General features: G+C 39.3%; 1 protein-coding gene across 28 annotated transcripts in view; it reads right to left on the bottom strand.

The window, feature by feature from the left end:
• The window catches only part of OSBPL8 (oxysterol binding protein like 8), a 112,961-nt gene that overhangs the window by 23,600 nt on the left and 71,063 nt on the right, over positions 1-18,298 (bottom strand). For all 28 annotated transcript variants that reach the window (XR_014784395.1, XM_084810429.1, XM_084810440.1 and 25 more), the window contains 7 exons: positions 14,891-14,989; positions 13,235-13,336; positions 11,666-11,869; positions 7,108-7,192; positions 5,255-5,423; positions 2,838-3,063; positions 1,801-1,985 (listed from right to left, as the gene is read on the bottom strand). Coding sequence is in view for 27 of the 28 variants with exons in the window: in XM_084810429.1 (XP_084666555.1) it covers positions 1,801-1,985; positions 2,838-3,063; positions 5,255-5,423; positions 7,108-7,192; positions 11,666-11,869; positions 13,235-13,336; positions 14,891-14,989 (1,070 nt within the window). In the remaining variant the exon portion in view is untranslated. The remainder of the gene's footprint in view (positions 1-1,800; positions 1,986-2,837; positions 3,064-5,254; positions 5,424-7,107; positions 7,193-11,665; positions 11,870-13,234; positions 13,337-14,890; positions 14,990-18,298) is intronic.

Below are 18,298 nucleotides of genomic sequence, written 5' to 3'. Positions count from 1 at the left end.
AGCTTCTTTGGAAAGTTCCAAGATCAGGGCCTCTACACAAAAGGAAGAGAACCAAGCTGCACTTCTGGAAGCTGATAGCAATTTGATGGTGGAGATGGTCTACTGGGAAAGCGTCCAGGAAGGAACAGACCAGCTTTTCTGGGAGTTGCAATATACTTGGCTGGTATGGATATAGTGCTGAGAAGGTTCCAAAACCAGGAGTGGCTCGTTGTATATAGCATTTGCGTGTCAGAGGGTAAATTAGCTCCCCCCCGCCCCGCCCCATGTGGAGGGGAGACTCCAGAATGGAGATCTAGGCATTAAACCCAAATAAGAATATCTGTTCCTATTAGGTGCACACATATAGTGGCCAGCCCAGGAGCTGCTTGACAAGTGTCAGTAGGAAATGGAAGAGCTGCAGTTATTCCAATTAAAAGGCTTCCAGTCAGTGTAAAGGCCCCAACGTTTAGACTTGAGATGACAATCCCTCTGATGATCCCAGGGACTGGAAGGGCTGCTGTGGTGTCTCTCAGCTGGGCATGTGATCTGATTAAAGTTATGTGGTCTATGTTGAGCAGAGGAAGAATGATCTAGAAGGGTGAAGGATATGATGCCCTTGGTCTCCCTCTGGAAATCTAATCCAACTACTGTTTGCTGTGGATGCAGTGTTTTCTGGTCTCTCAGGAATTGCTGCAACCTCTCAAGGACTGGCTCAGGTAGAACAATCTTTCCAGATTTTGGAATGGGAACTGAAGGAAGTCTGAGAAGCCAGAATCAGTATAGCTGGCAAGAAAACAGCTGTTACAACTCAAATGGATGTTGAAATAGCTTTTTCTAGACAGCGATGCTGCTGGAACCATTGTAGAAGCAGATACTTGAGTGCGGGTAATAGGGCAAGTATTTAGGTCATCTGAATGATGTTTCTTTTTCTTCGGTTTCTAGTCCATCTTTGCATGATCAGCCAATACTGAGACGTAACACAATTTAGATGAGTATTTGTGTAACTCAACCTCTCTAGGCATTTCCCTGCGTCCTTCTATTGTTTTCCACAAAACTCTTTTGTTACCTTCACCTGCTTAATGAAAACTGGTCAGTGCATGTAAGCTAGGGGTGGAGAACCTGCGGCCCTTCAGATGTTGTTGGACTCCAACTCCCATTAGCCCCAGTCAGCATGGACAGTGGTGAGGGATGATGAGAGTTATAGTCCAAAAACATCTGGAGGGCCACAGGTTCCCCACCCCTGAAAGAGGCTCTTACATCCAAGATGTAAAACTAGGATTTTTTAAAACAACATTTTAGAAATTAGTACGAAAAGTTTCCTTTTTTAAAAAACTTGGTTTCAAAGAATGGTAAGGAACATGGCTTTTCATTTTGTTTTAAAAAGGTTTTAGAGATTATAAAAAAAAATGAAGAAAGATAGTTGCTGAACTAGATAGTTACTTGACAGTTCAGTAGTTGTCAAGTGGCCTGTAGTCCCAACTTCCCCTCCCTATAACACACAGTACTCCAAACAATTCCTTTCATATTCTCAAGAACTGCCAGAAAGCTTCTCAACAGTGCAAATCATGCCTACAGTTTAAGGATTAGATATACATTTTATCACAATATTGAGACTTCCCCGAGAAGAAATAGTAGAAACACGGATGTGCTGTAAGACAACCTCTTTGCTACTCAAAGAAAGCCCGATAACAGAACCAGATTTAGACTTATCACTGTTTAATCATTCATCCTCTCTTTAAATCCTTTTGCAGGCTTTTGAAACAAAATACTGAGATGATACATCAAGGTAGTTTTAATTGCAGAGGAATAAAATCAACTCACTCAGATAAGAAGTCTGCATGATAGTAGTAATCAGAGAGTTTGTCCAAGAAAGAACGTGTTTCCAAAATAAATGTAGGTAGCACCACCTTGGAGAGGTCCATTCCTGGACGTACTTGTTTCAATAGTGTCCAGATCAAACTCTTGTTCTCTTCCGATACAGTTTCTGTTTGGGAAGCTTCTCCTGCCTTCAACAAGTAGAAAGCGGAATGAAGAACAGGGTAATGATTGAGATGGCACATTTACAGAAGGTATTTGGTTTGGGGCACAGTGGCCCCAAACTTTGCTTATGCCATCTGTTCTCTGATGTATGGTTAATTTAAACAGATTTTGCACTGCTCCAATGCCAAGTTTGTCAGTGTGCTTGCTTTACACACTCAACTTATATTACATGGGGCCCCAGAGAACAACATTGGAAGAAGGACTCCAACTGATACAGCTTTAGAGTTGGGGAACAAACCAGTTTCTCCCCACTGCAGACTTCTTTAAAAAACACACCAGAGTTTGCAGTCCTGTTTGAGCAAGGACAAATATATAACATGAAGCAATTCACACACTGTACACTTAGGAAAAATGGTTTGCATAAACATTAGCTATTAGTAGACCAAGGCTGAAGACAGTAGGTGGCCTGAGATGACACTACAGCTTCAAGTATTTCCCCCCTTCATTGTCCCTGGCAACATTATTGCAGCTTATCTCAGTTGTGGTTCTAAGTTAGTTATTTCAACTTGTCAGCTCAGGTGAAATAGCTCAGTACCAGATTTAGCTGTCCGCTTTTTGATTTGTTAGGTTCTTTCTAGCACTACCTCAACTCTATCCAGCCACAACTTCTAACAGTTCCGTTTGCTTTTTATTGGCTCCGCTTATGCTTAGATTTGCCCTAAACATTAATTTACCAATGATTTTAAAAATGACCTATAGCTATTGGCATCAAGAAAGTAGTTATGAAGGCAAAACAAATTATTTTGCAGTTCAAATAATGTCAAGCTGACACTGTAAGGCCTTCCTTGGGTTGCCTTCCATAAAACACTTTTTTTTACCTCCCCAAGTTCTTCATGAACTTCTTCTAAATACGTTGTTTCCTTGACATGATCAGGTTCAGGGTCAAAATATGAGTCATCCTGCCGCTCTGATGTGTCAGTGTCACTTTCTCCCAAGCCATCATTATCCGACTCATCACGATCATGATCATTTTCCCTATCTGATTTATCAGAATACATATCTGGATCTTTAAAGTGATGCCTTTCAATTTCACTGTCATTTAACCTTTAAAAAAAAGAGAGAGTTTTTTTCAATGCTAGGGTTTCTCACCCTTCCTTTATGCAGTTTTATTTAATAAATTCCAGCACACATGACTATACTCAACTAATGGCTTTTTAAAGCTGTCATTTCACTAAACATAAGGCACAGTGAAGACAAGTTTAAGTACATTTCAGTCTAATTGGTTTTCGTTGAGAGACAATGAAATCAATGGGACTTAAGAGATGCTTAAATTTGGCTGGGTCATATCCTAAATGTTAAATTATGTAACTTAACTTCCAAACCTTATCATATATCTATGAGCTTTTGCCCTATAGCACTATTACTTGATAATCTTCTAGATGAATAAGTATGCAGATAAAAAGGGTTGCAAGATTTATTGCCTAGATTGCAATCAAAACTGCTTTTCTTTCTTAGATTTATAGCATACCTTATCCTGTGGACTCAGGGAAATGACCCATACTTCCAGTCTGAGATGTTTAAAAAACATTTACATTTATTGTATATAAACCCACACATATCTGTACATATATACGTGGTGATCTAATTAAGCATGCAGTTAAGTTTGTCAGTTAAAATTGGAGATAGAATTTTAGTTTAAAAAATACAGCATTTCTTACAAAATACATCAATATTACAGGAGTGTTCATATAGCCATAACACTGCATTTAAAGCTATCACTAGGTAAATTTATCTTTGAACTGAGTGCTACAAACATAGTGTGGGCCTTTTAGCAGTTCAAGTCATTGGTGAGTATGCATTGTGACACAGAGTTAATTCAACCAATCACCACTCTCTAGGCTTGTTGCTACTACAATTGTATTGAATGAAATAGAACAGTGAACTGGAGGGAGGTGTATGCATGTCAACAGTTTCTATATGTAGTTGCTTGGTATCTTGCTGGCAAAACAATAGTGAACTAGCTTTATACTCTGTGGCTTTTTTAATTATTCACCTTGGTTTTTGGGGAAGATTTATTTACTATAAGCATTTTTATACAATTTTTCAGTCATATTCCCGGGGAAAGTTTACAAAAAAAATAAAACAATTAAGATGTAAATATAAAAACATAATAAACTAAATGACACAAGTCTGTAAAGCAGCATACAATGGTCAGCAAGATCAGGCTTGTACCTAAAAAGCTCAGGAAAAAAATGCCAGACACATAAAAGTCAGTAAGGTATGCACCATGTGAACCTCTTTGGGGAGAGTATTCTGAAACTGGGGTCCACTACTGAGAATGCCAACATACTGACAGTGACCTGCCTCATTCAGATGGTAGGCATACTCACAAGAGGCCATCTAGTTAACATCTTTCTATGCAAATAGTATCACATGGAGACAGGCAGTCCTTCACGTATCCCAGTCTTAAGCCAGGATGGGCTTTTAAATGCCAAAACCAGCATTTTGAATTGTGCCCAGAAATGGACCAGGAGGGAGCCATTTCAGTTTGCATAGCAGAGGCATAATATTTATTTATTTATTCATTCATTCATTTCATTTCATTTCATTTCTATACCGCCCAATAGCCAAAGCTCTCTGGGCGGTTCACAAAAATTAAAACCAAACAACACACAATAAAACAATTTAAAATATATAGAACATTAAAACCACAATCACAACCACTTTCACAACCACTTGAATAATGTGATTGCAAGGCCCAGTCCTAGTCAGTAATCTAGCAGCCACACCTTGCACTAATTGCAGTTTCCAGACAATCTTTAAACAAATGGGGCTGAAACAACTCTCCTACGCAGAGCTTACAACACTTGGGGCTTTTTAGTTAAGGAAAAAGGTGAATATAGTGTGGAGAAAGGGGAGAGAGAGAGGTTTTTCGGACTCTCGCGTCACTGGGGGAATCTAATAAAGCTAAGTGGTGGAAGATTCAGGAGATAAAAAAGTACTTCTTCATACACTGCATAGATATGGGGCCCAGAGGCATTCTAAAGAAATAAAAATGGTGCGTAGCTGAAGCTTAGGCCAGGGCTGGTGCTTTGCGTTTTAAAAAATGTGTTTTTTTTAGAGAAAGAGAAAAAAAGGCTTGTTCATACCCCACTGGCTTCCAAGACCCTATATATCTGCCCTGAAGTTCAGCCCTACTAGCACTACTGTCCTCCCTCCCTCCCCACAGCAAACTGTAGGGAAAAAAAAAAAAGTTTCCTGGAAAACAATTCAAATGTATATTTGTCTGACTTACGGAAAGCTTTCACTACTATGCACGTTGTTTGCACGCAGCAGGCCATAGAAAGACACATGTGCACCGTCCGTTAAATTCAGTTCATGCTCTTTACCTTCTCTAATCATTGTACGCTTGAGCAAACTTGAGCACTTCAGAGCCAACTCCAATGCATCCATCCAACACCTACCTAAAAATAAATATATGTTGTAGTAATAACATACCTCAAATTATTGATCTCTCAGTTGGAAGAGGATGCTAAAGGATCTGCATTTCAGATGTTTGTGCCTTTAAATCACTGAACTAAGCTTTTACTGTATCTCATCTTAAAACTAGAGAACATTATTTGGGGCCTTGAAAAACTATTTCAACCAGTCTGTTTTACAGCCTGATTCTAACCTTGTTTACTCAGAAGTCCCATTTATTTCAGTGGGATGTATTTCCACGTAAATATGCTTATGACTGCATCTCCAGCTTCTAGCATCAGAAGCCAACAGACACTGGATTTATAAACACCCCTTCTCCAGCTCTTAATATATTTTTCAGATTTCAGCATCTCAGGCCTTTACAATTTTCACCAAACAGGAAGATGCCTCCTTAATGAAAGATACTGGAGGACTTTAATGTCCACAAAAAATATGCTTAAAGCTTTCCTTCACCTCCGCACTTTATTCTTCCCTTTGGTTAGTCATATAATCCAAGTAGAACCTATTATTGGGATGGATCCAAGCTTAGTCATGCTTAGAGAAGACCCAGTAAAATTAAGTCAGGAATAACTTAAGTCCCATTAATTTCAACAGGTCTGCTCTAAGTATGACTAAATCTGGATCCAACTCAATATTTAGTATCCAAGACCTGAACAATCTTCTGTTCAGGTTGTTTTGTAAGAAAAAATTGTAGAACTGGCAAAATCCAGAAGGCTGCCTGAAACATCTGTACATGCATCTAATTTCCACCCCCGAGTCTTCTCCTCAGAAGGCCGCCCCCCACGTACCCTCTTTTTGTGGACAATGTAATATCCAATAACCATCTAGTGAGATAAACATGATATTGTCACATTATTTAAATTAAGTCGGACTCAATCTAGTCATTGACCTGATTCACACGACATGATAAACCATGGTCAGTTGTCACCATGGGTTATTTCAGGGTAGCTAGTTGTGACATCCGAACCCAGAGTGTTTTTTTAATTGTGGGTTGTTTTCCATAAACAAACCACCCTGAGAAACCATGACTTGTTGTTGGGGTATTCAGGGTGCCTTGTTGTGATGTTCAAACCTAGCACAGTGACTTCATCATGGGTTGTCGGGGATATTGGTATACTGGGCTAAATAGCAGACAGCAATCTTGCGCTCCTGTGCAAGGCCTCAAATATATATTTTTTAAAGTTTGCAAATGTGTTATTGCATTCATAATGGCTCAGAAGATTATATGCATTTGCCAATCTGATGTGTGTGTGGGAGTTTCCCTCGCAAGCTGGCAACCCCAGTGGACCAATTGCAGAATGGGTGCTGATGTAACGAACGAGGAAACAAGGCATTCTGCTGCAAAGGTGCCTGGATTATGTGCCCAGAACTGCCAGGAGGACTAAGGGGGAAACAGCCCCACGGCAAGCCGTAGCGCATCCAATCATCTGTCCTATTTAATAGGTTTAGGCAGCAACCTTATGTTCGCTTGCCTGGAAGTAAGTTCCACTGAATTCAATGGGATTTACTTCTGAGTAGACATGCATAGGATTGTGCTGCAAAATGTTCACACTATGTATACATTATTCAGCTCTTAAATTCCATTAATCAATGGCATATACTTCAAAAACATTCTCTTCAAGAATTGTAACTAACTGATCTCAAAAGACAAAAAAAAAAGTTATTTACCATCCGATTCTGAAGCTGCTCGGATGATCAAGTAACTGCTGGGTAATGGCTGTGTTATAGAGCCAACAGCTTCACCTTTAGGCCCCTAAAATTACGAATAACAGATGCAAGAGTTTTAGATTAATTTGAATTCAACCTTATCTAAGCAAGGAAAACAAGCAGATTCTCTGTCAATCAGCAATAGCTGGGAACTGTAATCTTTCACTGGAATCTGCTCTTCAGACTAATTTCAGTAACAGCTCCCTCTGAAACCCCACCATGCCCTTTTAAAGAGGTCTTTAGGATTGAAATTTCCATTTGCTTTCCCCCCACGCAAGAAACCACATCTGTAAATTTTCTAAAAATGCTGTCCTTATTCATAGAGGCCAATATTTTGGTGGCATTAAGAGCTCTGATTACTCATTCATGTTGGGGGTGGAAAACAAGAAAAAGATGATAGCAAGAATACATTTACGTAGAACAAGCAGCTGATAGGGGAGAAAGGATTGGCAACACCATCTGTATACTTGTTCCCTGCATTCACTGTGAAGAAACTGGGAGGTAGTTCAGCTGCACGGATTTCAGCACAAACTAGTCTGGAGATTTGGAAGAAACCTCATTTTCATGGATTTCCAGATGCAAGTAGACAAATAAGTGTGGATGGGCAAAGAGAGAGCCACAATGCAGTACTTGGAAGAAAAACTACTGTAGGATACAGTTATGCTAACTTCATATCATGTAAAAGCAGCCCCGCAACTAGACTCTCAATAGACAACTCATAATGGACTCTGCAATAAGGCAGCTATGCTTTCATCTACCCAATATGAATTTATCTTTTAAATCAGAAACAGAGAAGCAATTGTTGTTGAAAAGCCTAACACAACAGCACCTGTCTGCAGTGTCTGTCACAGAGGTCAGTTGTACAATGGAAGACTCTTACTGTGAAAATCAAGCTGTGTTTTTCTTCTGCAATTGCAACACAAGCTAAAGCAATGAAAACAAGGAAAAACATCTAACAGTGGTACAGATTAAAAGAGACAATTGTAAAGTCTGCAGGAAATCTTTAGATCATTAAACAGGGCAATCTTGTGAATGTTTACTCAGAAGGAAGACCAATTGTGTGCAATGGGGCTTACCCCCTGCCTAGCAAGTGTGGGAGGATTACAGCCTAACGTACCTGATCCGAACAGAGAACATATTCAAGAGTGACTCCATTTGATGGTGTTAGGACATTGTTTGGGATCAGAGCCTTATATATTAGCTAAATAAATAGTTATGTCCTATTTTATTGCCTTTAAGGCCTGATTGGTCCCATCTTTAGTGGTGTTTCAGCCATTAAAACACCACAAAGACCATTTAAGACCATTTTGTTTTGTAATGCATTTGGGCTGGCTTGATTTCTTTCCTCACTGTGTGGTATGCTGTCAATTCTCTGTTCTGGCTGGTGTTTTTAAAAAGATTAAAAAAATATATATTTGGGTTGTTTTTACTTGATTGCTGTAAAGCATGCTGGGGGACAAAAGATGAGTTATATATATTTTAATTTTTAAAATAATGATAATTAGTCATCTTTACGAACCATCCCATAAAGGCCATGCTGATGTATGAATCCATGTTTTAATTCAGAGGTTCTATTCTTCAAAAATTGATGAGGTTGCTTCCTTTTGTCCTGTATGTTTAACTCCCACGAAAATACATGGATTTCAGTGCTGCATGACTATCACTGATTTAGAGAGAAAGAGGAGATGGCAACAAAAAGGAACTTTCTAACTTCCAAAATAAAGGCCATAAAATACAATTACAGAAATATAAATATAATTACTCTGAATAGCATGCATCCATATGACAATGCAGCGTCAGACCAGTTAAGGGAAGGGCCATAGCTCAGAAATTGAGCACATGCTTTGCATGCAGATGATCCCTGGTTCAATCCCCAGCATCTCCAGGTAGAGCTAGGAAAGAATCCTGCCTGAATCCCTGGAGGGCTGCTTTCAGTCAACAATACTGGGCTAGATGGACCAATGATCTCTCAGTATAAGAGAGCTTTCCATATTTGAGGCGAGCTCACAACACATTTAAAATGCACAATTTCAACCCTTATAGGTTTTAAAATCTGACCTGACTTGAAAGATGTTGAGTAATGTCCTCTAGACTATTAATATCTATTAAAGATAATATCTCTGCAATGAGTGGTGGATTTAATAGGTACAGCTTTGATTCTTCTTCTAAGCTGTCATCAAGCTGCCCTGTGATCTTCTGCAGAGCTAGGATGTTTCCATCATCAGCTACTCCAATCATACAGATTATAGCTATTAACGAAAACTTACTCATATTTGAAGGAGGAAGAAATCAGTGTTCACAAATTGGACACCAGTGAATTAATAGAGCTTTTAAAACTATCTTGAAGGGGTTATTAAATATTACTTTCAATATCACACCACAACAGCTGCATAATTGCTGTTCCATATAATCATTTTAATGGCATATAATTACTGTTGGCCTGATGTATATGATCCAATCCCATCTTTCTTCCTGTTAATTGAGAAGCTTGCCCCTGATGACTTTTACATGTGCATTTCATTGGCATCCCCCTGTCCAATACATCTTTGTTCTGGGAAAGGCTGCATGGGTAAGAACTCATTGCAACTAGAAGCAAAAGGATCTTGATGTAGTATACTACTGTGATGACTTATTGGGGATTGCCGAGGCATATCCTGTCCAAGGAGACCCCATTGCAGCTGTTTAACTCCCAAGGCCACTCACCTCTCAGCCAAAGCAGCGAGGTGAACAGCTGACAGGCTGTTTGGGAGTAGCAGCAAGTGGGGAAGGCCAGGCAAGCCGTTGCTGCTACTACGCAGCGTGTCCTGGAAGTAGCAGGGAGACGCTGCTCAGCTGGCCAGAGTCCTGGGGGGTGGGGCTGCACCAGGAGAGTGTACATCATGAGGTAGCATTTAGGCAGAGGGGGGAGGACAGAGAGAAGACAGAGGAAGAAAGTCAGAGACAAACATTGACTGAAGGCCGACAAGATGCCAAGGATTTGGAGGATGGAGAGAAAGCAAAACCATGTGGAGGACAAGGACTGCAGGCAAGCCAAGGGAGGGGACAAAGACCAGATGAAAGAAGCGGTTCAACTCCTAGCCTAATTTCTGCAACAGTTAGTGCTCTGGGGAGAGGAATAGGTGCCAGGAGGGGCTGTAAAGATGGAAGAGAGAGGGGTAAAGAAATATGCACTGACCTGGCAGGAAGAAACGGAGCCCAAGGCAACAGGCGATGGGAGACTTAGCCAAAGAGCCACTCAGCTCCAGAGTGGGTAAATTATTGGGTGAAAGCTACAGGCAGCCCCAGCCCTTTTCCTGGGGAAAATGCTTATCTGCAGCCTCAGCGGAGGTGTGAGAGCGGGGTTAGAAAAGCCTGTCTCGAGAAACAACTCCAGGGGGAGGGCAAGGCAAAAGAACTCCTGTCTTCAGAGCTAATTTCACCAACAGACTTGGAAGACAGTGAGAACAGAGGAGCTTATCCGCCTACAAGCCAAGAGGCACAACTTTAGAGAGACTTTGCTAGGAAGGACTTCACTGTAGTGCTTCCCTGGCTTGGCAGTATATATTTTGTTTTGTGCGTACTGTCAGTGATGTAACTTGACACCTTTTGAGTAATAAATTTAAGTTTCAGCAAGAGTTTGTGGTCACATGTTCTGTGGAAGCAATGGAACAAGGGGGATTTGATGTGCCTCTTCCAAAGGACCTGCCAATTGCTACCTACCTAGCTTTATTGGAATAAAAGTTTATGACATGTATCTACTTGAAGTACTAGGAGTTGTCCTCATGCAAGTCAGCAAACAGTGGGAACTCCAGATAAAAATGCCTTCCTGACCTCCAGGTCACCATCACAGTCAAGCAATCCACGAGGTAACGTACACACTACCCAATCTAAAGCCCAACAGGAAGTATGATCCAGTACTGAGGCATCCTTACCTCCACATAGCTTAACAGGTTAAGGCACCACCCGACTACTCCTTGTGGGTCTCTTTTGTTTTGAGAGCCTCTACTTGTTTGTCCCATGGAAGATTGGCTTTTGTTGTACTGAATGAGCCAGCTGAAACCCAGTCAAGAAGCCAGGAACCTAAGGAAGGCTTCTATTCATTCCTCAGAACCAAGCTACTGAATATGTTGTTTAACCCCATCGTGAGTATGCCCAAAGTTGTTGCCTCCTTTGTGCTCTTTACCTGAACTCTATAAACTGCCCTTGAGTCCAAACTCACTTTGAGGAAAGCTTCACTTCAACAATCCCCCTAGCTTCATTAAGGGTCTGGACAGTACAATGCACATATACAAGGTCAAGTCTGCCCCTTTCAACTTTTCTAGACTGGGTGTTGAAAGCAACTGAACAGCTACAATTTTCAGGACTTTGAGTTGTCAGAAAATCAGGCATGAATAGCAAAGGAGTAGCTGAGCTAGACCAATCTAAGACAACTGAAAGCACCTTGAGATCATTAATATTTAACAATGCAGAAAGGTTTAGGGTATCATTGGTGTAATGTTCCATTCAACACCACCTGCATCAAGAATACATATTCACTTACCTTAACAGCCCAGATAGACTGCTCCAAAGGATGGAAAAGTTTGAAACAAAATCCATCCTTTTTTGAAGGCCGCTCAATGAGTTCACAAGCGTTCAGAAGTACTGTTCCCACCCACTGGCCATTTTTAGGAGTTTTGTAAATAAGCAGTACTCCTGGTTTCAACACGCACCAAAGTTTGGTCCAGCTTTTCAGTGTACCACGAATCTTAACAAGAAAAAAAGGAAGGCTTTTAATTAATTATAATTTTAAATATATTTCAGTCCTTCCCCTCCCAGGCAGAGAAGACCACTCACAATATACACAACCATTTCAGTATTGTAGAACTGAAGATATATTTCTAAGTACCTATCAAGTTTCCAAATCTCATACCATCACACACAGCAAGAACATACCTTACTGTCCGCATATTGTTCCTTGATATAAGTTGAGTGACTAAAGGATATTAAATATAATATGCAGGTAGTTTTTCTCTGAAATGAAACTGAGCAGTGCAAGCCTATACATGTCCATTCAGAATTAAGCCCCGCTGAGTTCACTGGGCTTATTCCCAGGTAAGATGGTACAGGATTCCAGCCTAAATTACTATGATATATGAATAACTGCAGATACTTGGATTTCCCTTGTCTGCAGAACAGTCTCAATTCACACTAGTCCAGCCTACTGGTTAGGGAGTGTGGTTGAAATGTGAACCCAGGTTCAGAACCCTAATCAGCAGTGAAGCTCACCTGGTTGCTTCAGGTGCATCACTCTTTCTAACCCTAATTTAACTCTCAGGTTGTTGAGAGAAGAAAATATTGCCCTGAGTACCTTGAAGGAAAGGTAGGATTCAAAAGTAACCAGTCAATTAAAAAAATGTAGTATGTTAACCAGGCTTTAGTTTTTAGCCTATTTAGGAAAACAACAACATCCAAACAGCAACATCCCCAGCTAAATATTTTACAAATCAGTGTGAGACATTTAATTTAGCCGCCTTGAGTTCCTTGCGAGAGGGAGAAAGGCGGGGTATAAATGCAATAAATAAATAAATAAATAAATAAATAATTCCTCTGTTGATGTGCAAGAAACACTGATATTAAGCAGCTTAGATTATTTGACACCCATACTACTTTTACAATGTCTTTTTTCTGGAGCTATCATTATAATTAATAATGATAATTTCATATCATTATTAAAATTCACACATTTGAACCTCCCTGAGTTTTATACCATCACATATGAAAAGGGCCGGGGTAGTCTGCAAGAAGGAGCCTGTTTTAAAATAGCAGCACATCAGTGACCTTCAATTTTCAGTTACTAGAGGAATCTCTCATAAGTCACATCATATTTAATCAAATGGATCACCAACACAATTAGTCACTGCAGACAGATGTAGCCATGGCAACCACAGTAAAGTAGCAGCTAGGTATATCCCCCTTCCCTATGCATCAAGCACTGAATCTCTTAGGATAGAATAGATTCTCTGCTGGTGGTAAATATCAGCAGCCAATAGGATTTAAACTCTTTACAATTTTGTAGATAAACAGCAGACAGCAGCTACAACTTTTACTCATGTTATACACACTTCCTGACCTTCAGCCAGTCAGCCATAACAATGACCGATGGGTCTGTGATTGTACTAAGTAATTCTTTTGTGGCTCTTTTCTTTTCTTCCCTGTAATTTTTCTTTTGAACCTGTAAAGATTGAATAAATAATAAACAGGGTTAGAAACATAAGTGGATGGAAAGGTGTTTATGAATCAACTAGATTTGCAAAAATCAAAGGTCATTGTACAACCAGGAATGTAACATGCCTAGCTCAGTTAATAAAAGTAAAAAGAAAAAGGAGCAGTTTTAGGATAGCTGTTTGTTTAACATAAAGGTTGTCATTACTTAATATTCCATCAGGGCTGGTTCAAGGATTTGGGGGGCCTTTGGACACACAGCCTCAGTGGGGCCCCCTAACCTGGAAGTGGTCGGACATGCAAACTGAGAATTATCTTAGACTGCATCAGATTTTCTTCAATACCCTCTGCACATTGGAAAGGGGTGCACAGTTAGAGCGGTGAGGCCCCGGCAAATGCCCAACCTTGCCTCCCTCTGCAGATGGCCCTATACTCTTTCTAACCAATTTCATATAATGGGACAGATGGATCTTCAGCTACATTAATATCTCTTGTAAGTTGACCATACTGGTGCCAAGGTATTGGAGATGCAGAGTTAGTAAAATGATTCTTTTATTGGACTTACCATTTTAAAGTTTTCTGCAAATGAGGTCTATGAAACTAGGAACCTGGCATGCTCTCACTGGCTCATATACATGCATAAGCTTACCTACCTTGCATGTCTAATTAAGAATGGTACTGTCATACATTAAGTATATTTTCAATTTATCATTAGCTATTACTAGAATTCCTTTTACATTGGATTTCACAATGTCACACAAGACGATTCAGCAGCTTGGATAAGAAAAGCGGGCACTTCTAAGTATTTTTAAAAACAGTTCTATAATCGAAAATTCAAAGAAAAATCAGACCTCAACTGAAATCTAATATCATTCCTGTAACCCAAACCTTTCATCCAGGGTGAAGAGGCAATGAGTTAATAACATGAATATTATTTCCAGCAGGAACTAATGGTCATGTCACTCTCGTGGTGGTGAATAGTGCAAGAAACGAATTCTCGCCCCTAGCAGCAAACACACCATAGCTACTTTGTCTGTAGCCACTCCCACTGGGGTGGTAAAGCAGGAGTGGGCAACTTGTGGCCCTTCAGATGTTTTGGCATACAACTCTCATCATCCCTCACCATTACATATGCTGGCTAGGGCTGATGGGAATTGTAGGCCAAAACATCTAGAGGGCCATAAGTTGCCCACCTCTGTGGTAAAGCCATGTCTGGGCTGTACCACTTCAAATTGCAGGTGGGAGCTCACATGACTGAATGCTCCTGTATTAGAAGTGGCATAGCCCATCCACAAGCTTACAAACCTAGTGAGAACTAGGCCTATAGCAGATAAAAAGTAGCCAAGTTGTTCTGCACATCTTCCACACACTAGAACTAGAGGACTATGTCAAAACTTTTCTGGAGGAAAATGACACTGGCTGAAGTAGCAGTGACATCATCCTGATGTTTCTTTAAATCTCTTGTGCATCTCATATTTAGCTTCTGAGTCCACTGGAAGGTGTGATACTGTATAGTCACATAAGGCTAAAAACTGTAGATGTACTGTTTTGGAAAGCAACTTACCTTAAGGGACTCCTTCTTTGTGAGTTTGGTAGCTGAGGAGGTGGTGGAGGAAGCAGTGGTAATGTCTTTCTCTGATCCATTATAAAGCTTAGATTCTGACTGAAAATATATATCACATAAGAAAATAACAAAAAAGAAACGATACTAGCTGTCTTTCAGGCAGGCAAACTCTAATTACATGAAGTATGGAAACCAGGAAGTTTTTTAGGTTGTAGTTTTCTAAGTTTTATATTTATGTTACTCATTTGATCAAGGCAGAAAAGGAGCCTGTAAATGAAACCTAAAGGAAGTGCTCATGTGATTCTCTTTAACAATGATCCAATTTGAAACAGAGAGTCCAAAATAGAGGAAAATCACCAACTGAGCTTTATACATGCAAACCCAAATAGCTCTTTTCTTACCCAATGCTACCTTTCTTGCCCAACATCAACCAGTGCCCCATCAAGGAAAATATGGACTTTCTCCAAACTATTATTAGTTCTGCTCCCTAAATATGATATACAGGTGCTACCCAAAAACACTACTACAACTTGCTCTCCCTAACACCATACTTCTAGATATCCATAACTTTACTCCACTTCAGTACCGTAACACTAAAAATAATTATTTATTAAATCAGAGCCTTTATTTACAGCAAGGCAATATGATGCTGTGGCAGCACATGCATTTTATTGATCTTGTCTTTAAGTCTAAAAATTGTTTCTTTACACATACTGCCCAACAGTTGGAAGAAACTGGATAACAACAGATGTAACCTGTAGAGTTGCAGAGCTATTCTGGTCCATCACTCACCAAATTATGGTAAACAAGTTAACACATTAGGAACTTCAAAGTAAGCATCTACTACTGACTAAAAATAAACCTTGGATAAGTTACAAGTTGCATTTGTTTCCTTGTACATCAAAACATAAGTTTGACTGACAAGGTCTGCTTAATAGTAAGATATCCAGGAATCAACCAAGTCTTCTGGGTGGATTTAATATCTGCTCAAATATTTCCTCTTACAGATTTAAATTAGTTTTCCCACAGGACTTTTTTGCTTTTGCTTTTTTCGATGTGGTAATACAATATAAAAAGATGAGACAAAAAGGCCCCAATTCACAACACTTGTTTATGGCTACACACAAGCTTTATATATTTTAAACAGCAGTACACAGCAGATGTTTCTGAGGAATCCAAGATGCATTTCCAATGTGGCAATGGAGGAGTAGGGGATGTTTCTATTTAGAAACTAAGCATCACTGTACATACAGATCTTCCTACATACTTTTCAAGACTAGAAAAGATAGGCAGAAGTGCACCTAAAATGTGAGCACCGCAATGCAGTAGATTCCACTACAAGAATGTAGTGCATTTAAGCAGCATTAAAGTTAATATACAGCAATTAAACATTTAAAAGCATGTTGTTTTAACTGTATCTCTCATTTTGGATTTTAGAGGTAAATATGCAGTTTTTGGTCTGGTTCGCAAGAAGGTCATTCACAAGTGCTTCCACAGAATCAGCTGGAAGGCTCAAACAAGTGACCTTGATCATTCTTCTATTGATAGGTAGTGCGTGCTTTCTTCTTTGCCTCTGTGATATCAGCTGCTGGGAAACCACTTCCATGTGGCTGGAGTTCCACATCTGAGCGGTAATATATGTAAGCACCAATTACGGGAATCACCCGTATCTCTGGTTTCCTTCCATGCCAGAAGCAACAGCCCTAATGGAGATGAAGTGCTGGTGTGGAAAGTTAAGAAAAAAATCCAAGCAATCCACACAATTGGCACTTTCATGATTACAAAAGCAACATTAAGCCCAGACCACATTAAAGCAGTTCTCCAGTCAACGCTAATGCTTCCATGCTAATTATTACATGGATGCGGTTGTGTGAACTCCTTCATGAACCAGAAGACCACTCAATTATAGGTGATCAAGAGCAAACTGGCATAAAGTTCAACCACATTTCAGTAAATTTTATAAAATAAACATATGTATTACATACTTGTTAAATAACAGACAAAGTTACTACCCTAAATTGAAGTTATAAATATGTCAGTAAAAATGTATGATCCTTGATTTGCAAAATGTTATAAATGCTGTCCAGTTATGAACAAATTTGGTACATCACTGCCTTCCTTCCTTCGTCTTTACAGAATTGGTAAGTTTTGAGAAAACGACATATTTATAGGCTTGGATCCAGACCTGGTGAGATTAAACCCATTCATTTTAATGGGTCGACCCTAAATATGGCTAAACCTGGATCCAACTCACAGAGTTTGTTTTCCCACTCATGTACCATGAAGACAAAAGTAATTCTCCCAATATTTTGCATAGTTTATTCTGGCAGAAACAAACATATGAGAAATAAATTCACCATACTTAATACAATACATATGTATATGTATGGTTCCATGCATAAGACAATAACTGTCTTATCCTTTCCATTGCCAAACGGAAACTCAGATTTTCATTGCAAATTAACACATCAACTACATATGGAAGGAATTAACTTCCTCCTTTTGACACTTGAAGCATGTAGCGTTACAAATGTCTGTTAGTTTGTGTTAATAGTTCTATTCCAGATAATGCACAACACACACAACAGTTGTTCCCATATGGCCATTATCTTGCTTCCATCTTATTATGAGACTCTTTACTTACTCCATTTCTCAATGGAACTCTAACAAGATCTTAAAAGCTAGAAACCTGCAAAAACTTCAACTCTTTTCTCCCTGAAATAATTACTGAGGGGAGTGGCATCAACCCAAGTGGCACAGCATGGGAACTTCCTTCCCCATGTTGTACACCCAACTCTGAAAGGGAATGTTTTGGGTCTGGTTCTGCAAAAAGCTGTTGAGCCAGTTCTCAGCTTTAGTACAGCATAAGAAAAGAGTAGTTTTTCCTAATTTTTTAATATAAATCCTTTTCAGTTTTTTGTTAATTGTATTTCTTGATACCAAGCAGGCTTATCTTTCTTTAGTTCATTCTTTATTTGTTGTTTCTGGATTTTGCAGATGTATATCTATTATTTCAGATATCCTTCTGCTAATTCTATGACCTACTTTTTGACCATATCTTATCCATTCAATTTCTGATTCTTTAATTTGGGGTTAATGGAACTGTTAAAGTAAAAGCAATTATATGCATACAATTTCAATTTACTTGCATCTTCCTTTTATGTTATCTGAATTTTAAATAGCTATCAACAGTAGCTCCAAACATACCATGAACAGCAGGGTAATCAGAGTCATCTCTATTTTGAGCTTTTTTTTTTTTTTTTTTAAGTGTTAATTTAAAAAAATCAACCTCTTTCTAGCGAAGGGCTCTCCTATGCAGTTTCCAGATTAGGAAGTTTTGAAATAGCTATTTTCAGATATAGAAACGATTGCTAATTCAGAAGGTTTTTTGCAACAGGAACCATTACA

The sequence above is a fragment of the Heloderma suspectum genome, chromosome 7 (genome assembly GCF_057233095.1).
Source record: "Heloderma suspectum isolate Gila_16-S chromosome 7, 16-S_ref, whole genome shotgun sequence".
In the NCBI taxonomy this organism is placed as follows: Eukaryota; Metazoa; Chordata; class Lepidosauria; order Squamata; family Helodermatidae; genus Heloderma; species Heloderma suspectum.
This window is presented reverse-complemented; position numbering and strand designations above follow the sequence as displayed.